Source organism: Gambusia affinis, linkage group LG11 (genome assembly GCF_019740435.1).
Source record: "Gambusia affinis linkage group LG11, SWU_Gaff_1.0, whole genome shotgun sequence".
NCBI classification, from domain to species: Eukaryota; Metazoa; Chordata; class Actinopteri; order Cyprinodontiformes; family Poeciliidae; genus Gambusia; species Gambusia affinis.
The window spans coordinates 28,382,739-28,410,621 of record NC_057878.1 but is presented as its reverse complement, the minus strand read 5'-3'; the positions used below and the strand labels follow the sequence as shown (position 1 = coordinate 28,410,621).

At 41.5% G+C, this 27,883-nt stretch overlaps 1 protein-coding gene across 2 annotated transcripts; it reads right to left on the bottom strand.

Moving 5' to 3' along the window:
• Positions 1 to 477: 477 nt before the first annotated feature.
• slc4a3 (solute carrier family 4 member 3) lies at positions 478 to 27,883 on the bottom strand. Of its 2 annotated transcripts, XM_044132176.1 has the most exons (23): positions 27,732 to 27,882; positions 24,496 to 24,723; positions 22,157 to 22,322; positions 21,234 to 21,478; positions 20,981 to 21,150; positions 19,410 to 19,627; positions 14,094 to 14,239; positions 13,835 to 14,015; positions 13,611 to 13,746; positions 10,402 to 10,573; positions 9,594 to 9,699; positions 9,334 to 9,518; positions 8,354 to 8,573; positions 7,308 to 7,526; positions 7,072 to 7,220; positions 6,678 to 6,872; positions 5,825 to 6,001; positions 5,014 to 5,103; positions 4,776 to 4,942; positions 3,747 to 4,000; positions 3,342 to 3,511; positions 2,159 to 2,332; positions 478 to 1,230 (listed from the first exon to the last, which is right to left on the bottom strand). In XM_044132176.1, the coding sequence occupies exons 2-23, from the start codon at positions 24,619 to 24,621 to the stop codon at positions 1,153 to 1,155; spliced, it is 3,744 nt and encodes a 1,247-aa protein (XP_043988111.1). In that variant the 5' UTR covers positions 24,622 to 24,723; positions 27,732 to 27,882; the 3' UTR covers positions 478 to 1,152. The 2 variants fall into 2 exon arrangements, with proteins under 2 accessions (XP_043988111.1, XP_043988112.1); XM_044132177.1 differs by lacking the exons at positions 478 to 1,230; positions 2,159 to 2,332 and having other exon boundaries at positions 3,511 to 3,602; positions 27,732 to 27,883.

Here is a 27,883-nt window from a genome sequence, read left to right as displayed (position 1 = left end):
TCAGGCTAACGTCATGGAGCAGCTCTTGATGCCCAACTACGTGATTTTGTTTTCATTAAGAGCGCAACGCTGCGTCAAGATGATCCTGTTAGCGATTAATAAATATCACCAGACCGAAATTTTCTACAGAAAAGAACAATTCTGAGTTTCAAGTTGACAATTCTGAACTTTTTAAAATCAGAGACTTTAAAGATTTTTCTAGAAGATTTCTGAGATTTAAAAAAAATTCTGAGTTTGAAAAGTCAAATATTTTCTTGAAAAAAATGCAAAAATGTTTAAATAAATCTCAGAAAATTTCAAATGTCGACAAATTTTGATGTTTGAAACTGAAATAAAAAAAATTTTTCCAGAACATTTCTAAGATTAATCTGAAAAAATTAGAAAAGTCAAAAATGTGCTTGAAAAAGGAAACCTTTGAAATCAATCTCAGAAATTTTCTAGAAAAAAATGAAAAATTTCCATCTACCATGACATTAATGCACCGTCGTCTTTCTGAACCAGATTTGTTAAAAGTGGGATAAAAGATCAGTTTATAAATGTCACAGTAAAGCAGAAATATTGTGACATAATCCACTAAATTCCCACCAAAACCTTCACATAACGGTTATGCAACAACACTGATTAAATTTCAAAATCAGCCGTTTTTGTCCCATTCAGTGTCACTATTTGCTCTTTCTGTCCTTCTACAAAATCCAGATTTTGACTGAATTTTACACAAAATCACCAGAAAATAAACACAGTAGAAAATGACGGTTGGCTGGGTGTGAGTTATATATTTATACGCTCAGGGGTCAAACTACTAACAGATTTCCTCTGAGTTTCCACCAGAAAACGACATTTAAAGACGGCCAGAAGTTCATCTGGCAGAAAGTTAGTTTCTAAAAGTGAAGTGATAACGGCAGTACAGAGGAAGAGGCAGCTCAACTACAGGCAGTTCTGATTTCTCCTTACAAAAAGAAAATAAATCCTGTTTGTTCCCCATTGCACTTTTCCCCAGACCTGCAGAGAAGTTAAAGGGACAAAAGGATCCATAAGATGTTGAAGCGTCTGATTTCTGGGTGAAACGGAGCGGAGGGTCGATTCATCCAGTGTGTGACTCGGTTCTGTGTGCTTCGATCCGGCGGCGCCGCAGGAGGAACCGGGTTCTGATCGTCAGACCAGCATGTGGATCTCGTTGTATTCGTCTCGGCCGTCTTCGTCAAAGTTGGGGGAGTCTTCGTCGCAGTCCAGCTGCAAAACAGAAATGGTCTTAAAATGAGCAACAAAATGTTGATTTTACAGAAAAACGATAAAACATGAAACACCTGGATGAGGCTCAGCTGTCAGTTTAATTTAAAAACCAGATGGTTTCTGAGCAGCGTTTGTGAAAATCCTGTTCTGACATTTTCCAAAGAAAAACGTTGTTGATGGTGAGTAAGCGCTCGTCACTGATTGGCTGGCTGCTGTGATGCGTTCTTTGGAGCCTTTTGATTGGTCGAAGTAACCATGGTAACCACCACCAATCAATTTTCAGTCCAGAAAGACGATCGTGTCAATACCTTAATCTCAACAAAAGAAGTTTGTTCTTGTATTATTATGTCTTAATCCTGGTAATAAAACTTTATGGTTGTACAATTTAACTGATAAACCTGTGAAATTATTTATTATTAACAGGTTAACTCTTAGATTTTATTTGTTTCATGTAAGAAAAATAAAGTTATTTGAAAACATTTTGAGTATTCACACTATAACTTTATGCCATAACTGACTGAAAACAATTAATTTTGTGTTAAAAAGGTACAAATAAAAAGTAATTACATTTAATTTACAGGGAAAAGTTTATATTAAAGGTTAGATTAAAACTAAAACAAATTGGATGATGAAACCAACTAAAAATCTGCTCAACAGTTTTAGTGAACATCATGAAAAGGTTTTATTTTTATTTATTATATTTCTAAAGTTACTGTGGCTCCAGAATGAATTTGGTCTCTTTACGGTTAAAACCTTGAAGAAAAATAAATATTTAAATCTAATTATCACGTTAAAGTTAATCTTTGTAATTTATAAAATTTTCCAGTGGAAAAAAAAATAATCCAGGGCGAAATTAGCTTTAATCTGAGAGACAACATGGCCGCCGTTGGCCGGCGTGTCGCTGAACGGCGGCGGCGGCCAGACGTACCGCCTGCAGCTCCCGCTCCTCGAAGATCCTGGAGAGGACGAGGCGGCGCAGCGGCACGGTCATGATGAGGATGAAGGGGAAGGCCAGCGACGCCACGGTGGACTTCACCACCCACAGCGCCACGATGCAGGCCAGCTGGATGATGGTGAACATGTTCATACGCCACGTCCTCACCTGGAGCACAGAACAAAGTCTCTCCTCCATCAGGGAAACCAAAAATGCGTTTCTGGCTCCATCTAGTGGACACTGGCTGAACTGATGTCAGTCTGAGGCTTCTTAGAAAAACATGTTGGTGAAAACAGACTCAAAAAACCAACAGAAATGTCAAAAATATACACATTTTGTATTTAGATGAGATTAAAAAACCTGATTTGTCTGTAAATATGTTCCACTTTTCTACTGGCAGTTTTATCTTCACCTGCCACTGCAAGGTGCTTGTCTCCGAAGGGACTGATGAGCCAGCCTCTCTTGTCGGGAGACATGACGGAAAACCCAGACGGCACATTGAGTTTCTGAAGGACAGCTCAGTCTGATCTCCTGTTAATCCAGTTTTTAATCCAATAAATAACCTGCATTGATGTTAAGCAGAAAGTTCTGAACTTTCCACACATTTTTTAGCTGCAGATTAAAAATCAAAAGTACTCTATGAAGAGTTCACTAAAGGAATGCTGTCTGTGAATTTGAAACAATAAAATCTTTATCTTCTTATTTCAGAAAGAAATTTATGTGTTTATTTGCAAATTTTAAGAATTTCCAACATTGTATATAAATGGTTAAACTTTGAAAATGCTGAGTGCATTTAGCTTCCCTTCATTAAAGTTAGCGCTTTAGCATTAGCTTCTGCCAAATATCATACTGCTATAGCACATGAGCGCTAACTTCTGCTAAATACCTTATTTTTGTAGCACTTTACTGCCAGCTTCTGCTGAGTACAACAGTTATATATTGAGTTATTTACTATATTTGTGCAGCGCTTTAGCGTTAGCAGAGCTAATGTTTATAGTTAGTGCCTTTGGGTTAGCGCAGCTAACTCCTTCTGAAAGACATTTAGAAATCCTGGAGGACGGTTAACGAAGATCCGATTTAAAACAACTGTCGCACCAGAATCAGAGACGTCATGCGGCCAGGGAGCGAATCGTGGCAAACCTGGAGCGGAAGCACAGATGCCACGGATCCGGGTTACCTTGGTGACGTAGATGTGGTCCGGGTGGTGCTTGGCGGGAGTCACCATGAGCGTGATGCGTTCGTAGAGCTGGATGCCGGTCAGCGAGGTGACGCCCATGTAGAGGAAGATGCCGAAGAGGACGGCGAGCGGGATGTGGCGCAGGACGTCGGTCATCACGATGGACATGCCTGGAGCGACGCAGGAGAGTCACATGATCACACCGCCAGAACGCCTGGGAGGTTCGCTGAGCTCAGTCTGATCATTCTGGGTTACAGCTCACTAAAGGTAGAACCTCCAGCCAACAAAAACTCTCTTTCTCTGAAAATCACATTTTTACCGCAGTAGCATTAAATCATCGATCTCCTTATATTATTATTGGAAAATTGAGTGGAAGGAAGAGCTGTGGGCTGGGTTTCTGCTCACCGACCAGCACCGCCACCAGCAGGCCGGTCAGCCGCTGCTCCTTCACCTCCTGGATCACGGGCTTCTCCCCGGGCGCCGTGGCTTTGCTCATCACCGTCAGCGCGTTGACGTGCGTCACGGAGCGCACCGTGGCGGCGGTGAGCCACGGCAGGCCAAAGAGCGGGCAGACGGCGCCGAGCACGACGATGAGCAGCAGGTCCAGGTGGAAGCCGGAGCCTTTCATCAGGCGGCGCTCCTTCTTACTGACGATCAGCCTGAGTCCAGAAAACCAGAGAAAAATGAGCAGAACGAGCAACGAACAATACAAACAAATTTCAGACAAAAGACTCAAGAAGGAGATTAAAGGATTTGCTTGAAAGACTCAGAAAGTTTCTGGTTAATCTTTCAGAATTTCTAGAAACAAACTTGAAACTTTCTGAGCTCCACGAGTTGAAAAGTTGTTTGAAAACACATTCTGAAGAAAATTACAAAAGTAAAAACACAAATAAATAAAATCACTTTTGGAATTTTAATGGTCAACAAATTGCTAGAAAAACTTTGAAATTTCAGAAAATTTCCAAAAGTCAAAAACGTTCAACACTGGAAACTAAAATTTCCAGGTTCTTTTAAAGAAAATTGTAAAATGTTTAAATCTCAGAAATTTCCAAGATTTAATTTATTTTTTTGCAAATTTCAGATCTCAATTTTTTTTATTAAACTTTCGACTTTTCAATTTTAGACATTTTTATTATTTTTTTTAGATAATTTGTCAATCCCAAATTTATTAATTTTTTATACCAAATCAATTTTTTGACTTTTCAATGTCAGGAATTTTCATTTTCTTTTATATCTGAAGAAATTCTCAGACTAATTTCAACATTTCATGTTTTTTCGCACAAATTTCCAATTTCCAATCTCAGAAATTTTCTGGAAAAATCTTGAAAATACATGAGATTAACATCAACATTTCTGAATTTTCTATCTCCATCGGCCCTGAAACGCGTCGTAAACGACGTGTAAACATCCTGATGTGTCGCTAGGGAGACGCACGAGGTGATCTGCGTTTCCATGAAGATGAGGATGAAGACGAGGAGAGCGGGAACGACGGACGCTCCCATCATCCATGTTGGGAACGGCTGCTTGTCTCCGAAGGGACTGATGAGCCAGCCTCTCTTGTCGGGAGACGTGACGGAAAACCCAGACGGCACATTGAGTTTCTGAAGGACAAACGTAAAGAGATGAGACCTCCGTAATGTCGACGGCGACGGACGCCACAGCCGGAGCTCACCTGAGTGTAGGTGTCAGGAATGGAGATATCCACCAGTACGGACAGCAGGATGGAGATGGGAATCCCGAAGTCGCCGATAATTCTTCTAGCCTGAGAAAGAAAAGTGAAAAAACGACAAAAAACAGCAAATTAACCAGGATTAAAACGGTTAATAAGATCCTAATCTCAACTGAGTGAGGCAGAGAATCCCTCATTTCCACTCCTGGTACGTTACTTTATTCTAATACACGCCATTTTATGCTAAGCTACGCTACGCTATTTTATGCTACGCTACGCCATTTTACACTGTGTTATGGTCGGACCAGTAGTGAGCACAGCTCTGAGGCTGTGCTAACCTTAGAACGCTAATCATAAACATTAGTTTCACACATGCTAAATGCTACACCAACATGGTATGTAGAGGAAGCTAATGCTAAAGCGCTACACCAACATGGTATGTAGAGGAAGCTAATGCTAAATGCTAAACCAACATGGTATGTAGAGGAAGCTAATGCTAAAGTGCTACACTAACATGATATGTAGAGGAAGCTAATGCTAAAGTGCTACACTAACATGATATGTAGAGGAAGCTAATGCTAAATGCTACACCAACACAATATTGAGGCTTCAAACGGAGTGTTGGACATTATTTCATGTTTCTGAGTTGTTTTATAAAAACGTTTACTGTTTATTTTTGATCGCTATGCATCGTTGGAATCTCAAGAATCTTCACTTTCCCATTATTTATAAGATGTGTATTTACATTAAAACGTATAATGTGATGCTAACCTGTTAGCATAAACCCCTAGCAGTCAGAGGTAAAAACTGTTACCTTGCCGCCCAGAAAGCGACTGTTTCTGAACTTCCTGAGGAAAAAAGCAACGAAGAAAGTTCCCATCATGAGCACCAGGGACAGGAGGGCCGTGTTGGGCCGGTTGAGGACCGGACCATCCACATCCAGGGTGGAGTCCGACGGGTAAACCGTCATCAGCGGATGCTCCTTAAACACCTGGAAGCCAGAAGATGCTAACACTGTTAGCCACACTGAGAGGGGTTAGCTTAATAAGGAGAAGATATTCATCGTTTAACTGTTCAGCTCTGTTGAAAAGAAAGTTCAGTTTCAGGACAATCTGGTAGCCCGGCCTGCCCCCTTTTGCCTGTTTTCCCTGTCCCATGAACGAAATTTTGGCTACAGAGACTTCATCATCCATATTATTGTTGTTTCGATTGTTTTGTTTATTTATTCTGGTTACTTTATATGTTCTCCAGTGATAAATGTTTGTAAAATTTTATTCAAAAAATGTTTTTTACACATTTGTTAAAACTGCCACCAAACTGTTGAGACAGATAATCTGAGAAAAGATCAACCTCCTCCCTGAGCTGCCATAACTGCCTGAAGAAATGCAACAAACACAACAAATCAGAGCCAGGAGGAGGAGCTTAGCGCTGTCAATCATCCTCATGTAGTCGCTGCTAGATGTGCTAATGGTGGAGAAACAACTTAGTTACTGGAAAACCATTTATCTGCTGTCATTGGTCAACCTATGACCCTATGCTAGCCTCATTAGTTGCTAGCATTCAATGTCATTTGAACTAATCTTGAATGCTAGCCTAGCTTTCAAAATTATTTCTAGGTAGATTATCTGTCTCATTCCAAGAAAGTGTTAAAAGTAAAAATCTGTCACCTTGATGAGTTTGGAGAAGGTTTCGTAGATGAAGATGAGGGAAATGAGGAAGGCGAAGATCTCCTGTGTGAACGGTGAGATGTAGCGGACCAGAAAACTTCCCTCTGCCGCCACGATCACCAGGACGATGAAGATGAGCCAGAAGCCGATCCAGACGCGGCCGGTCAGGTAGTCAAAGTCATGCGCCTGACAGAACTGAGACAGACACAGAGTCAGCGAGCTAACCAAAGCTAACAGACGCTAACCTAGACTAACGGATGCTAACCCACAATAAACTACAGTAACTGATGCTAACCAATTATAAAATACAGTAACTGATGCTAACCGACACTAACTGATCTTAACCACTGCTAACCGATGCTAGCCGGCGCTAACCAATCCCAACCCGGTTCACCTTGTAGAAAGCCTCTTCGAACACCAGCAGCGGTCCGGAGAAACCGATGATGAGGAGCGGCTGACCGGCCAGCAGGGAGAAGATAACCCCCAGCGTTGCCGTGGAAATGATGAGCTCGGTCACGCCCATCAGGCCTTCGGTTTTCTCCCCTGGAACCAGAATCAGAGCAGAGAAGCGTCAGCGGCGGCGAGACGTGGTTGCTACGACGACGCGGTTGCTACAGGGGCGCTGATTACCCAGCAGGCCTCCGAACGTGATGGTGGGCGACAGCGCGGCGAAGTAGATGAAGATGACGGCGGCGACGCACTGCGTGTCCAGGGCGTCCCGCAGGTCGCTGACGTACTGCGGGTAGCGGCGGCGCACGTCGTGGATCAGACCCCCAAACGGGACGCCTGAGCGCTTCAGAGGGTCCACTTCCTGTTCCGCCTCCTCTTCTTCCTCCGGACTCGCCTCGGCTGCAGGGAGGAAGATACGGGTCAGGGGAGTTCAAGGCGCGGCGCGGGGGCCTTTTAGGCAGTTGATAAAGAAATAAAACATTTGATACATAAATGAGGAAATAACGAGATAAGGATGTAAAACAATAAATTAATACGGCTGCGGTACTTGGTATTTTACCAGATGGTTTGGAAGACAAAGTAAATCTGTTAAATGTCCTTTTTACAGCAGCCCTGAAATGCATCACAATCAGGTGGAGCCTCTTTCCTACGACTCTTGGGTTCAAAAAGTAAGGAATTGTATAGAATGGAAAAGACAACCTACTCATTAAGACTCCAAAATCCATTTTTATCCTGCGCTGAGGGCAGCAGAGGCTCTGTGGACGTAAATAAACCCAACAAGTTTGTCTCTCTACCCGCCCAAAGTGTTTCCTTATTCTGGGTTGTATGATGATGAAACTACAAATGTGATGCTGAGGTCGTAAGATATCAAGATAAGATGTTTATTTTACGGAAAACTTCATGTTGTCAACAATTGTGTTACGTACCATTGATGTATGGTTGTATTATTGCTCTGTAAAAATAATAAAAGTCTAAGTTTAAAAAAAACAACAATAAATAATAAAAAATAAATAAAAAATTAAAAATAAAGTGAACAAACAAATGAGAAAATAAACAAATGAGGAAATAAATTTTAGAATAAACAAAAAAAAAATGGGGAAAAAATTTAAAATACATAACTAAATGTGAAAATAAATAAATAAATGGGGAAATAAAATGGTAACCCAGTGAGGAACTGAAAGTGCCTGCTGCGGGTTCTGTGGGTTCTGCGGGTTCTGGCCCGGTACCTTTGCTGTCCTGCTCTGCTCCGTTCGCTGACTGGAGCTTCTTGCCTTCTCGCTCCCTCCTTTTGCGCAGCAGCTGCTTCTGGAAGTCAGCCACCGTCTTCAGCAGGTCTTTGCCCTCCACGTCCGACGGCGGGATGACGATGCTGCAGTCCAGGAACTCGTTGATGCCGTTCAGGAGGTCCTGCCTGTCGTCTGCGAAGTACGCCACCTCGTGGAAGTTCTGCAACCAAACAGAACCGGACCGGACAGCAATGAGACAATATTAACAGTAACATGTTCTGGATGACACCATCAGTTTTTGGTAAGCACTGCTCCTCCACCTCCTTTGCTTTTGCAGCTTCGCTATGTGGCTGATTGGATAGAAAGATGCTGGAGTAGGGGATTTGATCGTTGGCCGACGGATGGAAGAGATGGTTTGACTTTCCTCCGCTTTCCGCTGCTCTGCATCCATGAAGCTAAAATGCTATGAACAGCATGTTTGCTGTCACTAGCATGTTGACTAACATTGATTCACTCCAGTATGTTACATTGAGCTTGTATGTCAAAATTAGCTAAAATGCTAATGTTAGCCCAACTTCTACCATTAGCATGTATGCTATCATCACCATGTTGATAAATATTGACTAACTCCACTCAGTACAAAAACCGTAGGGCAGTGATACCCACTGCCGGCATCCTGCATGTTTCATTCTCTCCCTGCTGGTAGTAACAACCTTTTTATCTTCTTAGGCCTCTAATGAGCCGTCATTTGGTCCAGGTGCGTTAAACCAGGGAGAGAACTAAAACACGCAGGATGCCGGCCCTCCAGGACCCACTGTGGGCACCACTGCTGTAGGGTATAAGCTAAAATTAGATCCCACATCAGGTACTCAAACACAAGCATTGGTTTGATAGTGAAATCTAGCTAAAATGACTATTTATAACAAAATTAGCCAGAATGCTAATGTTAGCTTAAAGTCCACAGGCGTTGCAAAATGAACCTTTTCAGACATTAGCGTGGCGAAGGAGCGTCCGATCTCGTGGTAGTCCACGTTGGACTGGCTGGGGCCGAGCAGGACGAAGAGAAACCGGACGGGGACGGGAACCTCCAGCACGGACTCCAGGAGGACGGCCTCGCTCAGCCGGACGAACGCCATAGCAGGCTGCTCCAGGAACTCCACCGATCCTGAGAAACGACAACAAGAGGAGTGGCTTTATCCCCGTCACCGGCAGCACTTTCAAAAAATAACAAAACGCTTACCAACTAGAACAATGACGGCTTCGGCGTCTTTGGGAATCTTGGCGAGCAGCTTGAGGGACCTGGCAGCAGCTGGATGATGTTCTGGAGGCACAGGGTGGAGGGATTTCTAGGAAGGAAGAACAGCGGAGAGGTTTCCCTCTTTACCGTCACATCCAACACCGAACCGAAGCTTCTGCTTACTGGTGAGTCTCTAGTCCTAAAGCAAACCAGAAACTCCTCCTCTGAGCTGCAATCTAATAAGATTCTGCCTCACAGATCAGCGCTGCCCTCCTGCTTTCCCACACAGCTCCTTCAGACTAGCCAGCAGGAATTAGCAAACACCTTGTGGAGCATGTGTGCTATCACTAGCATGTTGAATAACATTTATTCACTCTGTTCAGTATGTTAAATTGAGATTTCAAAATTAGCTTAAATGCAAATGTTAGCGTAACTGCTATTATTAGCATGTATGCTATAACTAGCATGGTGATAAACATTGACTTACTCTACTCAGTATAAAATACTGTAGCATACAAAATAAAATTATATCCTATTCCAAGGTTAGCTAACATGCTAATTTTGGAATATGCAGCGCTGGTCAAAATGTTGTTAAAGGGTTAATATAGGAGCCATGTTGTAATGACTTCCTTAAGGTGGAGTTTCTGAAAGAGCAGAAGCTTCGTAAAGAGACGCAGCCCTAATTTCAAGGCATTAAATTTGATATATACACAATTTTTATAGCAACTGAAGTTAGCATAGTGACTGGACTGTGCTGTAAAATGGCTCAATGTGGATAGAGAACACATTGTACCGGCCCTTTAATTCTTACAAAGAGGCTGACGAAGACGTCCTGCTTCGGGTCGTACACCGGCCCCTTGTCGTCGTTCTCCTCGGCCACTTGGGGCAGGCTGGTCTCCTGGACGTGGTTGTGGTTGAAGCTGCCGTGGAGGCTGGCTGACGACTGGTGGCGGTGGAAACGGTGCTTCAGGTCGCTCGGGTGGCTGCGGAGGAATCAAAGAAACCAGAATGAAAAGTCTGTGAAAAGCAAATGTGACTCCAGTGTCAGAATCATCCTGTTCTTTGACTTTCTGAGTTGTTTCCTAGGAGCAACAATTCCTTCAGACCATTTTCTCCTCGTCTTCTCATCAAGCCAAGATGATTGGATCCTTCTTCTTTCTACGGTGGCCCAGAAGGCCCAACAAAGCCACAATGGAGGTCATGCTAATAAATGAAAGTTAAAATGCAATTAATGCTAAAATGGAGTTTATGCTAAAACTGAAGTTTCGCAAATAGTAAATAAGTGCAAAAAATGGAAGTTATGCAAAAAACTTAAAAAAGTTTAAGTTTTAGCATAACACAGGCTAAAACCAAAACTATGCAAACACAAATTTTATGCACTGAACTTATATTAAAACAGAATTTACAATACAAGAAAAATATGTTAAAATTGAAGGCATACTAAACACATTGATGCCAAATCAGAACCAGTTAAATGGAAGCTGTGCTAAAACAGAAGGCACCTTAACTTCTGCTTCTGGGTGTGTTTTAGCTGGTATGTCGCTAACCCTTCCAGGCTTCTGTATTTAATCCCAGAATGCATCTCCAGTCAGTTAAACTGCAATTAAACTGCAGTTGCTTCAGTTGTATTATTATTATTATTATTATTATTATTATTATTATTATTATTATTATTATTATTATTATTATTATTATTATTAAGACATTATTCATCATCTTTCTGATCCAAAATATTTCAAAATCTCAGACTAAATTTTCCTTCAAGTTTTTAATTTGGAGCCATTTATTTCAGACAGCATCCAAATCCATGTGAAAATTGAATTTTGGCCTTTTACTGTGTGAAATAAGTGTCATTGTTTTTGTCAACTTAAAAAAGTCAGAAAATGAATAATGTCTATTTTTATTTAGAGGAAAGTTTGGAGAGCCTGAACCAAACAGAGTTTCGGCTGCGTAACTTTTTCATTCTTGCTCCTGGTGCGTGTCATGATCACATCCCAGCCCTCCTGGACAGGAATTTTTCCCACTGGCTCGGGTTTTTCAGCAGATTCATTACATCACCGCCGGGTTACGTCACCGCCATCATGAGATCCTCACGGACTGTAAGAGCGCCCGTGAAATTGGACGTGACATCGCCCCGAGACAAAAGAGCCAAAGTGGGGCGCTAAGTCACGCTGAAGTCAGGCGGCTCCCGTTGGGACCATCACAGCGCTCAGAGAAACGAGCTGGATTTCAGCAGCACCTAAACGCGCCCCTGACCGCATCGTAAATCTGATCCCTCCGGCCGGTGATTACTCTAATAGCTGCGTTTGTTTTTCCCGAACGAGCAGCCGCCTGTGACGCCCCGGGGATTCACATGGAAGGCGAAATGAGCGCATGAAGACCAGCTGGTTGGTTGTTTCGCTCCATCTGTCGAGTGCTGGAAGCAGCCAGCTAATTCTGCTGCAGCATCACAGGCCTGAGCTGGCAGGTTAAAGGTTAAAGGTCACCGACCAGTCTGACTGTTTGGACAAGTTTAAAGAGAAAGCCAATAATCTTTAGCAACAAGATGGCGGCAGGACTGAGGTTAGCAGAGCTGCTTCTGTATGACGACGTCCACATTTCTCACTCTGGAAGGAATCCTGAAGTCACTTCCTGTTCTTCACCTCCAGCAGTGGGAACCGCTAGCTAAGAAGCTAGCTAACATCAGTTGTGCTAATGTTTAAGAGCCAACAGTATTTAGCAGGAGCGAATGCAGAAGCACTACATAAACACAGTTTTATTTATAATGCACTTAAAGTTTTACAAAATGACAATAAAAACATGGACCAATGTAACAGTGAAAGCTAATGCTAAATGGCAATATAAACATTGTACTCAGCAGAAGCTAAAGCTAAGCCACTATATCAATGCAGAAGTTAGCAGAAGCTAAATGCTATTATCAACATGGTATTTAACGAAAGCTAATGCTAAAGCGCTAACTTCAATTCAAATTATATCTGAACTTCAAAGACTACAATGATTGAGCAACAATTAAATTTTTACATTATAATTTAAATTTCTATAATTACCTTTGATATTGTATTCATATTTGTTCTCATGGTTTATTTTATACGTTGAACTTTATTCAGCTGAAAGTTTACAGAACATCAAAGTAAATTTATTATCAGGTAATTATTGAGTAATTATCTGATGTAGGGGAAGCTAACTGTGCTGAACGTTTTCAGAATTAGCAAAATGTGGATTAGCGCCAACAGTTGGTTTCCTCCAGTGACACTGAGTGACTGTTCTGTTATGTAAGAACGGATCGATCGCGCAGCATGCGCCGGCTCACTAATCAATAAGTTGATCAGTGGAGAAAGCTTTGGATGATTTTATTGGATCTCAATCAGCCTCATCACCTCATGATGAGTTAGTCGCATCTTATTTGGGAGGAGAGTTTGTCGTTTTACCAGGAGGAAGAATCTGGCAAATATTTACTTGAACCAGGATCAGATTCCTGCTGGTAAAAGAAAAAATCTGTCGCTAATTTTAAAATAAAAGGTCTGAATTTGTTAGCTCTTGGTTTAGCGTTTGGTTTGGTGTGAAAAAACGTTGTGCATTTAGCTTTCAGTGTTTCCCATTTCCTGAAGCACAAACCATACAGAAAGGTGAGCAACGACACATTTTACCCTGTAGGGGGCGATATAACATGTTCTAACACGTGTCTCTGACACAAGCTTTTAGTTAGTAATTTAGCATTAGCTCCTGCTAAATGCTACGTTGACATAGCGCTTTAGCAGAACTAATGTTTACGATAAATGTTTCGTGTTAGCGCATCTAACTTGTATCTCGTGTTTCTCACCATTGTCTGAAATATTTGATAGAAAACAGATCCTGACTGACACGCTGTTTACCAAACGAGCCAATCCAAGGACCGCTTGGCGCTGATTGGCTGTTCCCGTGAGCTCAGAGATGCTAGCTTGCAGAGATGCTAGCAGTGCTCAGCATTTTCTAAAATATTTGAAAGAGCCGGTCTCCAGAGGAGCCGGCCGGCTGGCTGACCTGTGTTTGAGAAGCAGCGCTCGCAGGACGCTGGGCCGGTCCTCCGCTCTGATCTGATCGGAGATGATCATGGTTTCCACCACCAGGTGGGCGATGCCGGGCAGAGTGTTCTGCTCCAGGTCCAGAAGGACGGCGCCTGGAAAACAGACAGGAACGGGTGTTAGCACTGGAGTCTGGTTGGAGCGACAGGTTAGCATCACCTGGAGCAGCAGGTAGCGGTTTACCGTGTGTGATGGTGCGGCGAAGCTCCAGCAGGCTCCGGAACGACAGCGACGCCACGTGAGGTTTTCCCCAGCGGTCCGTTTCCTCCTCCACGTCCTCCTCAAACTTGATCCAACGCGCTCGCTCCTTCCAGCGCATCTCCTGGTCTTTGTCCACGATGAGCTCGTTGAGCTCCACAAACAGCTGCAGAGCAGAAATATCCACTTTTAAACTCCGCAGAGACGCGAAAACGCATCAGAACTGCCCTGAAACGCCTCCGACCTCGTGGGTCTTCTTATCCGCCGCTCGCTTCTTCTTCTTCAGACTGGACAGCGGCGTGGAGCTCATGCTGGACCGCGACATCTGGTAACGCGAGGATTTCTTCACCAGGTGGCGCCGAACCCCGGGGTTGTCCTCAAACCTGTGGCCTGAAAAATCGAAGGGGAATAAAAAGTCAGAGGGGCATAAAGACGCAACGTGAAACAGAACAATTCCTCCAAAAGAGCAACTGGCAACAAATGTTTTGGTTTGTTGCAGGTTTTTTCCTCAAAAGAGCAACTAGCAACAGATTTAGCAACTTTCTTACAGAAACCTGATTAGTGACAAACTCAGAGATATTTTGCTTTTACAAATAAACAACTAGAGATAAATCTAGTGAAACGTTTTCAAAACAGTGACAAGAGACAAATTTAAAACTTTTTTTTAAAGCGGAGATTAGCAGAGAGAAACCATGTTCTGTAAAATATCGACAAATTTAACTTTTTCAAATGTTTTCCAATGCAGTTGCATGATTTGTTTGAGTAGAAAATGCAGATATGTTGGTTTGCCTCTGGTGAGACGTGTTGAATAAAACAAATCAAAGCCACTAAAGAGAAACGCTGGTTGAGTTTCTCTGATCCGAGACTTTAGTCCTCTGAAATGTTCTGCAGCTGGTGAAAGGCTCACTGAGAAACGGTCAGAGGTCAGAGGTCAACCTGATCTCTAGCTTCCAGCTGGAGTAACTGAAGCTGTGCGTTGACTCTAGATCTATAACTCTAGATCTATTAAATCGTCTTGTGTTTGAAAGGGTTCGCCTGGTGATGCTCTAACGTAGAGCTGCTTATCATAGATAGCGACAGTAAGGAGAAACCTCATCAACGTTCCCAGCAGCCTGAACAGGAAGTGATCCGCGCCGCCTCAGCAGGCAGAATGGATTTATGAAGGAAGTACAAACTTTTCTGTCAATAACGAAGCTCTGCTGACTGGCAGAGGGAATCCATGTAGCAACAAACACGTAGCTGCTTTGTTAGCTAGCAGAGAAAAGCTACGTTAGCCAAGCTAACTTTGGTACTTCAGCAGAAAGTACTGCAGTAAATATCACTGACATTTTTCTTAGTGTTACATAGAGGTGAGTAGAGAACTCAAAAACTGTCATCAACAGGAAGGAGACGAGACGAGAGCTAGTTCTGAGCTTGTGGCTTGCTTATTGTTGTCATAGCAACTGCCTACCAAGATGGCTGCCAGCTCCAAAGTTCATGGAAGTGTGACATCACATGAGTTCTGTGTGTTACCTGTTATAATCTCAGCTAACAGAAACATGTTGATTTGACATAAAAGGAGTCCAAGAACTGGACCCTGGGGAACTCCATGTGAACAACAGAGAACCTTTTCATTCAAAAACCCATCATGTGGCCTAAATCCTCCCTGCCTTAGTTAACGTTCTACCACTGTTTATGAATTCATTATCATCAAATTTACTGTTTAAAAATGGCTCCGTTTTGCTTCCTGTTTCTGTTTGACACTTTGAAGGAGTAAAACCTCAGGCTGAAGTTCTGTGGGTCCAAACGGAGCTTAAAAAGCAGAACCGCTGCGTTAGTCAATGAGATGTTTCCGCTCGGCTGCAGCTGACCCCAACGGGAGCCGCTGATCGATGCCAGGCAGGAAGTCCCGACCCGAACCATCATGGAAAGTCACTTCCTGCTCCATCGATCAGTCATGTAAAAATATCCCAGAATGCACCACATCTCCAGGACAGTGATGCAATAGTTCCCAGTAATATGAGAGCTAAAACTACAGGCAGTAGTTTACACTCACTGAATCAGTAAAGGTCAGAGGTCATGACTCAGAAGGAGAAAAATGGCCTCCATTGACAGAGTGAAAGCCAGAACCACTGCTGACCCGGATCGACAAAACGACCCGAATGAAACGGAAAAAACCCAAAACTTTACAGATTCATATCTCACTCTAACGAGATGCTTCAATCTTGTTCTAATGAGTTTTGTTTTATTTATTTATTTTGTTTTATTCCTTTTTTTGACAAGCTTTGCATTTCAGTTTGACTCGTTTTGCTCCTCAATTTGTTTTCAAACTCAAATTATCAAGTTTTTTATCTTATTTTGAAGAAAAAGTTTCTAATTTAGGATTTTGTTTTGATGTTGCATCTAATCTGTTGACCTGCTAAGACGATTTGATGCGTAAAATTTCATTTATGGGTAACAGACTGACTGAACGACACATTCCAGATGTTTCCTTCATCCTTTCATTTATTAATTGGGTTCCTGCATGACGGAAACCACAGTTTTAACGAGTTTAATGTCTGCAGTCAAACAGAACAGCTGCAGCCAAGCTCGGTGGTGGCAGTGTGGTGATGTGGGCTCACTAACAGAAGATATGGAAGGAGAATATCCCCCTATTTGCTGGGACCATAAACTGTAAATGAAACTCATCAGCCAGCCTATTTCTGAGTAACTCAAAGAACTAAGTTAAGGTTTTAGAATGTCCTAGTCAAAGTCAGGGAGATCCTGCTGCAAGACCCTCCAGTGAGGCTCTGTATTGAAGCTATTTAAGTGGGCATCTCGTCCTCAGTGGAAATCCTCCACGGTTCCTGCTGGTTCTGGAAGTTTTCCCTCCAAACGAAGGGAAAGCTCGGCGGTTTGGACTCACGGCTCGGTTCCTGCGGCGCCTCCAGGTGGCTGTGAATCGACTCCAGGAGGTCGTAGTCGTCAAAGTCCAGAACAAACTCCTCAAAGTCCTCAAAGCCGTCCGCCAGGGAGAAGGAGCCCTGGCGCTCGTACTGCTGCGCGGCGGCGGCGCCGAGGCCGCGCAGCGCGCTGCAACGCCGCTCATGCTGCGCGTCAGAAGAGCCGGCGTCGCGGCTCGCCCGTCCCTCAACGTCTGTCATCTCCAGCGCGCGTTCCGCCTGCCGGCCGCCTCTCCACTACCAGTTGCTCTGATCATCCAGCGATCCAGACCCGCGAACCGAGCCGACACGCTGCGAGGGCGCAGAAACCAGAACCTGCGGCCCGCTGGTCGCTGGGAGCAAGGAGGCCGATCTGAGGGAAAGTTTGAGGCTGCAGGATGGAAACGGAGGTATTGATGCTGCGGTGGCGCGCCGCCCTCTTTTATCGACGGATTGGAAAACAGCGGGAGCGGATCAGGGCAGGATACGGAACGACCTCTATTTCCACTGCGCCTCTTTTCCAAAACAGCTCCTGACGCCGCCCTCACCGAAAAACCAAAACAAGCTTTCATTCATAAATCCTAAAGTTTCCCTCCTTCAGTTTGACTTCAGCTGCTGGAGCAACAATACATGAAACATTGACCAACTTATTGACGAGTATCTATGATCATCACATCCTTTTCTCTACTGTCGTTTTATTTCTTCTTCTGCTTTGATGACATAAAGCATTTGAGCTGACTCGTTGCTGATATATACAAATAGACTGGATTGATTGATTGATTGATTGATTGATTGATTGATTGATGCACTGAGTAATGTTTAGGTTTGAACTGAACTCGTTGATGTTAAAGTGATGCAGAAATGACAAGAGGTGATGAAGATGAGGCAAACCAAACTGATGAAGAGGAGCGAGTCGGTGGGTTTCTCACTCAAGCTGTTAGCAGTTAGCATCAGGATAAAAACATTTTCTCTAATTTATAAGAAATATTTTTTACAAAACACATAAAGATGCTTCATTGCTACTTTAAGCATCCTTTCATTACCTCCCAATTTGTTTTGACTTTGTGTTAGCTCCCGCTAATGGCATTAGCATCTGCTGCTGGTTTAGCTATAGCTAATGTCGTTAACTAACTTTATGAAGAAAAGCACTTTGAACTTCCATGTTACTGGAATATGTTGTGCAAATAATTTCATTGATAATTAGTGGAGTTAGCTCATGCTACTGGCATTAACTCTAGCTAATGCTGTAGTTGTAGCTAATAGCATTAGGTGTTAGCTCTAGCTAATCATAAGAGTTGATCACAAGTAAATAACCTAAAGTTTTTAGGTTAATGAGAAAAAATGAAAACATATTTAGTCAAATGTGTTCAGCTAGTCGAGGATCTGTTCAATAAACAATAACTGTTAGCATAGCTATAACTGTTAGCCTTTGTGTTGCCAGGTTGGTTCATTCCAGGCCTTTAGAGTTAAAAAAAGGAACAGAGGCAGCTAACGTCCTAAAGTAACTAAATCTTAGTCCGTCTTCATGTTTCATGTGTTTTTGCACAGAAACAGAGCAGCTGTTAGCATGCAGCCTGCATGTGAAGCGCTGCAGGTTTCAGGGCAGATGGCTCCTGAGCAGTCGATGGCTGCTCTGCTCTGGTTGATGCAGGAACCGCCAGAGGCAGGGTCGGCGCTGAAGGGGAATCGACTCTACCGCCCGTTAATTAACGCCTCCAGACTCTGAAACCTGCTTTCCTCTCCACACACAGGAACTCGTTAGCGCTTCGACTGCAGATGTTCCTCTGGAGAAAAACACTCCGGAAATTATGTCAGAGAAATGATAAGAAATTATGAGAAAATCTCCTATTAAAAGATTCAAATGACACTTTTGTCTTATTTAGTTGTTAACAGGTGCAGGTGGGCTTCATTACCTCAAACGCAACTTTGTTTAGTTTGACTTTAGTTTTAAAAAGTTGCAAAATTATGTGATATTATTTACCAAAATATTCACCATGTTTGGGCTTCCATATATTTAATTTTGGCATTACGACTCATATTATTCATTATTTATTAAAAATGTTTTAATTTGTTTGTATTTATTTATTTAGTACTTTTTACAACCTCATTTTATTTCATTTTAGAACTTTATTTTACATTTTTATAATTTACTTTTTTATAGTCTATTCAATATAATTTTAGCTCTTTGTTTTTATTTTAATTAATTTGCCTTGTGTTTGTCTTTTTAATTTATTTAATTTTAGTCCTTTAATTTGATTTTCATTAATTTATTAAATCATTTTATTTCCGTCAGTACTTTATTCTTAGTTTTAATAACCTGCATTCTATTTATTTATTTCATTATTTTTATGTAAAATTTATTACTTTAGATTTTATTTTATTAAATGATTACTTGTACTTTTATTTATGTTTCTCTGCTTTAATAAATTCATCCTCCCGTGAAATAAAGTGAAGTTTTAATTAAAATCCTGCCGTTAATCTCAGCAGTGTTTGTTCGACTCAGCCAGCAGGTGGCGCCAGATCTTCACTATGAAAAACAAACTGATGGCAGATTTTCTTAAGAAAAGTTTTTATAATAATAACACAGAACGGATCATTTTGATAATTTGGTTAATTTGAATTTAACTTGATAAACCAACAGAATAATAATCAGATCATACTTTTCATATCGTCCAGGTCAGCGCTGACCAACATCTGGGCCTCGGCCTCGTCGGTGGGCACCTGCTGGTAGACGGCGGCCTCCATGGCGGTCATGCTGCCGATGCAGAGCCGCTCCCGCAGGTTGTAGTTGCTGCGCTGGGGGGCCATTAGCCGATGATGGACGGCTTTCCGCCGCAGCCAGCCGCGGCTCGGCGCCGGACTGACGGCTTCCGACGAACTGACAAGATCAACAAAAGAAAAAATCAGCAAATGTTTCCATTAGCTACAAAATCCAGCTTTGTTTTATTTTAAATAAATCAGGGTTTTCTGTTGACACTGTGTGAATTGTAATGCCACAGGTTGGCCAGCAGGGGGCTCTGATGGAAACCTCTGAGTAATCGCAGCAACACATTTCTGCCCGACCCAATCGACATGGGGCCGTGGGGCCCGACCCAATCGCCATGGGGCCCCGGGCCTCCCGTAGCAAAATGCCATGCATGATTTACAGACTCAACAAATTATTCATATTCTGATGGTCCTGCCTGTCAGACGCCCAGCTGGCCCAATTAATATGCAACATTCAGGGATGGTAGGAGCCTGAGCTCATAACTGGTTCCTATGGGAAACACTTACTGGTTCTAATGGTTTTATGTAAAAACAAGAGAAGAAAAAAATAAACTTCTGTCATGTTTCCTCTGACTTTATGATTTGTGTTCAGAAGATTATCGGGGGTCAAACTGGCAAAAATAAAATTCACCTTTGATTGCAAAAAATTTTTTTTTAATTATTATTTTTACTCATTAAGTTGGTTATTGTATTTAAAATGATTTATTTTCATATTATTATTTTTATTTAATCTTTAGTAATTATTTTCTGAATAGTTTTTCTTTATTATTTTATTTTAATATTCATGGCTTTTTCATTTTTAATTTGACTTTTTATTCATTTATTTCATTTTTAGTACTTTACTTTTTAATTTTCTCTTTAGTATTCATGAACATTTAATTTTATTCTTATTATTTTCTGTGTATTTTTTATTTAATGTAAATTTTATTCCTTTATTTTTTAATTTATATTTATTTTTCATTTATTACTTTATTTAATTTGAGCATTTTTAGTAATTTAATTTATTATTCATGACTATTAATTTATATACATTAGTTAAATATTTATCAATGTATTCTTGTATTTGATCTAATATTTTATTTCAGTACTTTAGATATTTTTTATTTTGTATTCTGTATTTTCAACAGCACATACAGAAATAAAATTACTTGAGTCCTGGAATTCAGTCCTGGAATTCAGCTGGGGTTGCTAAGTAACGAGGCTCAGCTTGGATCAGGTTGCTAGGTAATGGTGCTCAGCTTGGGTTGCTAGGTAACGGCGCAGTTCCATGGAAGTGACTTAACATTGGGGGATTTTTGAAACAACTTGTTTTCTAAAAAACAAGAAATTTTGACCAGAAAACAGCTGGGTGAGTTTTTTAAGTGTTTGGTTTGTTTTCAGAAGTACTAGAAACATAAATGGAAATACAAAAACATCAGATATGAGGGAAAAGAGATTATGTTCAGGTTTAAAGGGAACTGTGAACCTTCGGGAAGCTGCTTGTCCTCCATCTTTCTCCTCGGTTCTGTCGTTATTCTCCGCCTCCCTTATCAGCGTGAGCGCCGTCTTCCTGGAAGCGGAACATTTTTCGTTTTCCACATTGACGGCAGCAAGTCGTAGCGGTTCCTCCAAGTCCTCTTGGCTCCCAAAACTAAACTGAGAGGAAGACGAAGCTCAGTGAGAAGAGAGGAAACGTCCGTTTATTCAACGGGAACGTTTGTTTCTCCGACTTATTTTACCTGCGGCTGGATGTCGGGGAACTCGGTGGGCGTGGCGGTCGCCAGCCGTCCGTCTGCGTCAGACTCCGCCTCTTCCTCGTCTACTTCCTGGATGGTGGGCGTGACGTCGGAGGGCGGCAGCGAGGTTTTTTTTTTCTTGCGTTTCTTCTTGTGCCTGCGGTCGACGGCGTGCGGCCGCTTGCGCTGCAGCGCGGGCAGGTGAGTGGATAACGGGTGGTGTGTGTGGAGAAACGCGTGTCTGTGATCTGCCAACAAAACAAAACCTTAAATTGGATCTGAAGAAGAAAAACATCCAGGGTTACCACAGCTCTGATTCAGTTAGCTTTAGCTCTCAGTGTGTTTTTACTAGCATTCATTAGTTAAACGCTGTTTAGTTTCTATTAGTTTTGATTGGGTCATGAATACTTAACAGAGGATTAAACTGTATTCAATTATTTCAACAAGTGATTTAAGCTAGCTCGGTTAGCACAAATGACAAACTTATACTAGTCCACCATTTTGATAGGCAAATGGCTTGTCCGTCAGCTAATGGGCTAACAAAAGGGTAACGGACTAGCCATTAGTCTGTTTGCATAAGCTAATTGCTAATGCTAATGACAGGTCTGCCAGTAGCATAAGCATAATGGATGACTTATGCTAGTCTGCCATTTTGTGAACTAGCCAGGAAGATTACGGAGTGCTGTCATGTGACATAAACTGCTTTAATGGGAAAAATAAAATCTATTTCACTTCAAAAGGCTAATAAATAGATTCATAAACATAATAGCCAATATCTCTAATGGTTTAGAAAGTTTCATAAACAAATTATAGTTCCAGTTAGTTATAGCTTTTCCCCATTAATTACCGTTTAGCCATAAAGCAGCACATAAAATGAATCAACTTTAAGCTAAATGTGTTTGTCTGCGCTGTGCCACCAGGCTTACTCTCAAAGTCCTTCTCGGTGTAAAGTCGGCCCATCCGCTCGGCGCCGCAGGACGTTGAATCTCCGATGATGTCTCTGAAGCGCTCCACAGACAGAGCCTTCTCCCAGCTCTCCTCCTCTTCCTCTTCCTCTTCCTCCTCAGCTGCATCCTGGTCCTCCACCTTCACCTGGAGGAAAACAGGACAAAAAACATTTAATGTCTCCAACTCCATTTACACCCACAGATAAGAGAATAATTCATTTTTTGATTTAATGATGATGGATGCTAACGCTAGGCTAAACTTGTAACACAAACAACAAAGTCACAAAAATAGAAGAATAAGGTCAGAAAAATAGCAGAACCAGGTCATAATAATACGAGAATTAAATTCTAAAAGGACAAAAATAAAGTCACAAAAATGTGAGAATAAAGTTGAGCATCTTGTGAAGTTTTAGTTTTAGTTTAATAAATCATAAATACCTCTGCATGAAAACTGTTTGTTTGTCTCTAACTGCATTTCCAGCCCAGGTAAACTCAATTCACCTCAAACATAACATTCAAAGAAAACTGCAGCTGCATGAAGGGAACTAATCAATACATCAAAGTGCTGAGCAGCAACAAAAAATAATGCACTTCTTTCCCTGGGGGTCAGGGGGCGTGTCCTCGCCATGCGGAGCTTCTGATTGGTCAGAACCCTCAAACAAGTCGCTGACTCAGCATCCGATTGGTGCTGACCCAGGAAGTAGTCTGATCCCTGAGCAGACTCCATTAGCCGCTAATCACCAGAGGGACATGGGGACGGGATGCATTTAATGTGTTACCTGCTGCAGGGCGGCGCAGGCAGGGGGGCAGGCGGGGGGCAGGCAGGGGGGGAGGCGGGGGGCAGGCAGGGGCAAGAGGGTTTCTACTGGGGGAAAAATCCAACTCATCACTGGACAACTCTGAATTTACCCTGAATTTACCAGATGTGACGGAAATGAACTTTTTCCACCAGAAAGAGACTATTTCAGCCGACTGAACATGACAGAATCCTTAAATTAAATTTAATTAATAAATATTTTCTGAATGTGACCCAGATTTGTTTTGTTCATTTCTTTGATTTGGCACAAACTAACTGTCCTTTTCTCCCCCACAGTCTGTGCAATCTTTGGGATTTTTGCTGAAAAAACAAATAAAATCCCATTTTTATACAACAACTGGAACCCAGTCAGTTTACTGTGGTTGTTGGTGGCAGCAGCTCTGATGCAGAAATGCACAGTGAGATCACATGTACAACATCTCTCTGTACGTCTTCGGCCATCTGCTGTGGTTCTGAACCAAAACGCTTTCAGGGTGAACACTTTGTTTTAAATTTAAAAGACTGTAATGATTTTACCTTCCAGACGTCCTGTGTGTGTGTGTGTGTGTGTGTGTGTGTGTGTGTGTGTGTGAGACGTTTCTGTACCTTCACATTCAGTCTCAGCATTGCTCGAAACGATTCAGTAGTATCAACATTTTCATCAGTTTTTGGGGAATGAGGTTTTTTTGTACATAATACATTAATAAATTCTAATATTATTTAAATATTTTTATTGATTAATTGATCCGTCTGTGTTTGTTTCAGCTCCACTAGTCTAACTTCATGACACATTCAGGTTCACCGTATTTAATGTAACAAAAGAAGAAATAAAGTTGGTGGTTAATATCATCAGGCAGCTTCTGAAGCCTTACATTAAATAAAATACAGTAAATAAACAAGCTAATAGCTAATAGCTTCCACTGAGCCGTTAGCAGCAGTTAACAGTGATAAAAGTAAACATGGTTAAGATGCACAACATTAATTATGTTAAGTTATAAACATACACAAAGCAAAGCAAATTTACTCATGAAACACTGTATGTGATTAAATTTGTCTAAAATAAATGTTAAAATATAAAATTTGTAAATAAAAGCCAGAGCCAATCCGAATGCAGATCACAGTCACAGAAAAACGGGGGAGGGGCCGGCAGTTACTGGTTGCTATGGTAACCACCAACTGCCAAAGGAAACTTAGAAAATTTCTGAAGAAATTTAAACGGAGCCCGTCGGTTGGATCCCAGCGTTAAGTAAATATGAAAATAAAGTTGTGTTACAACCAGAATGAAGGCGTCATAGTATGAGACTAAAGTCATCAGAATATGAGATTAAATTCGTAAAATTGCCAGAATAAAGTGATATTAAAACAAAAATAAAGTGACAGAGCAAGAAGTTTTTCATTTAGATGAAGTGTTTTGTCCAGAATGTCAACATTACGTCAGTTTTAGAAATGAAACAAAAGCTTTATGTCTGTAAAGTCTCACCTGGAACAGATAAAACTCACATTAATCTGAAGGAATTCCTACCTGTTGTAGGTTAACCAGAACATCATGACCTCCAGTAGCCATGAGTCCAAACCAGCAGCCAACAGAACAGAATGACAGGTAGTTTAACAGCTTTAGCACTGAAGGCAGGCTAGCGCCATGGTGCATTAAAAAGCAGAGCTAGGACGGGAAAGCCTGAGAGAACCTGGATGTCCTTCCATCTCCTCTTCTCACCGCAGGGGGTCCAGTAATCCTTTGGGGTGGCATAACCTGAAGGGGAAAGACAAAACGAGACACATCAACCTCTCAGTTATCACTTTTACCTGTTAGAGAGATAAACACTATCAGTATTTATCACTGGATAGCATAGCAACTGTTAGCTGGTGACAGCTGTTAGCCTCTATTGCTAGTGACACCTGTTAGCCGCTATAGCTAGTGACAGCTGTTAGCCGCTATTGCTAGTGACAGCTGTTAGCCGCTATTGCTAGTGACAGCTGTTAGCCGCTATTGCTAGTGACACCTGTTAGCCGCTATATCTAGTGACAGGTGATACAGCCCACACTAGCTAGTGACACTGTTATGCACAGCAAACAGAGAGTGGAAGATTGTGACTTTACTGGAGTTATATCCAGTGACAGGTGTTAGCCATTCTAAAATGGATGACCTGTTCAAATCTTTATACATAGTGACAGCTGTTAAACCGCTATCTAGTGACAGGTGTTAGAATTCTATTTTGTACAAAATCAACGTGACACCTGTTAGTGATTGCAGAAGTTACAGCTGTTGCTAGTGACACCTGTTAGCCGCTATTGCTAGTGACAGCTGTTAGCCGTTATAGCTAGGCATTGAGTCATGTCAACAAAATTATCCATCACAAAGTTAGTCGTAGCTCATTTATTTCTGATTTAATTTCTATAATATATGGCTAAAATCAGAGCTGAGAAAACTGCTTTTGATATGTAAAATATGAATCTGTTTAGAGTGGCAGACAGTGAGTATTTTAGTAATCACACAAGTAATTGGATAAAAGATGTCGCACTGCAGATTTTCATTTAACCACTTCAGCCTATTTCATACAATATCTCAAATACACTAAGATTTAAATAAACAAATTCTTTTTTTAATAAAAATGTATTGCATAAAATGCAACAACATAGCATTTCTCTATTGTACGTGTCATCATTTGTAGATGAACTGATTCTTTTTTTGCATTAGCTGATTTAATTACTGGAGAACCTATAATCTCCTTATAGGAATTGGTGTTTTTTTTGCAGAATTTGAATCATGTGAAGCTACTGAAATGCTGGCTCAGCTTCTGCTCAGCCAGCTCCATAGTATTTACTACAATGATAATATCAGATGTCTGTGTAATGAGATAGCTTTGAATGGATCAGCTTTTAAACGACTGGAGGAGACGGTGATACATGAAGCTTTAGTAATTCTCTGTTAGCACACAGTGTGGTCTAAAGGTGAATGAGAAATACCAAAACAGAGGCTAGACAGGGAAATAAAACCTGTGGGCAACGACCTCTTCGATGGAAAGATGAACCGTTGGTATCAAAATAAAGCTAACAGAGCTGGAGCTAAAAAGGAAGCTAACCAGATTCACCTTTAGCACTGAAAAGCTGCTAACACAGCTTTGTCTTTAGCATTGCAAGGTGGCTAATACAGCTTCACTGTTAGCACTGAAAGGCAGCCAGCAGTTTGCTGTTAGGCAGCTAACATAGCTTTGCTATCAAGGCAGCTGTAAAGGCTTGACAGTTAGCACAAAATGACAGCTACTAGAGCTTCAACTTTAGCACTGAAAGGCCGCTAACAGCGCTTGACCATTAGCAATGACAGGTAGCTAACAGCTTTAGCACTGAAAGGCATGGCTAACGCGCTCCACTGTTAGCATTAAAAAGCAGAGCTAGCTTGATTGCCTTCGTTACTCGATGTCCTTCCATCTCCTCTCTCCCAGCTTCTCCTTCAGTTCCTTTGGGTACTGAATGGGAATAAAATTAGCAAACAAAGCAGTTGAATAATTTATAAATAAAACATTCACCGTGGGAAAACATGTCAGCTACTTTAGGCAACAAAGGTACCATTTTAATAAATCTTGAAGAAAAGCTCTTGGTTGTACAGATGGGTTGTTGTAAATGATAAAATCCTGTGATTTTGGATTTTTTTAACACAGTTGGACTTGGCATGGTTGCAGAGACATCTTGCAGAGTTTCACAGCCCACACTGACAAACTGACAGGTTTTTTTCATGCACAGCAAACAGAGAGTGGAAGATTGTGACTTTACTGGAGTTAATCCAGTAAATAAAATGCACCATTCTCCCAAAATGGATGCGACAGAATTCAAATCTTTATACATTAAATCCAGAGTCTAAACCAGAAACTATCAGCAGATTCAGAATTCATTTGTACAAAATCAACGTGACAGACGTTAAGTGATTCCAGACAGAAGACCAATCTGGTTCCTCTGAAACAAATTACTCACCAGCAGGTTAGCTGCAGTATTTAGCAAATATGAAAACAAACAAATATTTAGCAAACTAAACAAGTTTAAAGCTAAACATTTAATTTGAATGTAAGCATTTAGTTTGAAGCTAAATACTTAAGCGAGCTATGTAAATATTTTGTATAGAGACAAAATATAAAATTTCATTTTGAAACTAAATAGCCTACTTAGCTTGATAACTAAATATTTCATTTTAAACTAAATATTAAGTTTGGTTACTTAGTATTTAGTTAACAGGCTAAATATTTAACTTGTATATATTCAGTTAACAAGGTAAAACAAAAATAATTAGCTTCAATCTAAATATTTAGCTTGCTAATTAAATATTTCGATTAAAACTGACCTTTATATAAATTGATGTTAAAAGTATAACTTTTTCTCTTATGAAGGGCTGAAAAACCCAAATGATTGCTGTTAATTTTTACTGAGTAACTTTACAAGCAGCACATCCTTCCTATAGATCCTTTTCACAGTAAAATATTCGATTTATATAAAATCTAATCGCCCGCCTGTCGTGTAGCGGATCTCGATGTTTGCTGAGTCATGATTGTCCAACAGGCTCCGTGTCCTGCGATGCATTTCCCGCTGCAGCGCATCGACACTAACCAAGGAAACGGCAGCCTCCGATTCTCCTCACGGCACCTGAACACACCACGCTGCTGTAAAGCTGCACAATCAGCGCTGTAATCTGCAGCTGCTATTTACACGCAACATGCGTGTCTTTGCTGCAGCCACCCACTCGGGATCATTTCCACAGCAGCGGAAACCTACCTGCGCCGTGGCAGCGCAGCGTCCGGCTGCAGAGGCGGAACGAGCCGATGTATCCCGCGGCTATGCGCGGAACCAGCCCGACTGCTCCGCGGTTCCGTAACCCAGTAAAGACACGCCAGTCTGCCCACTGGAAGGATGCGACACCACGTGAC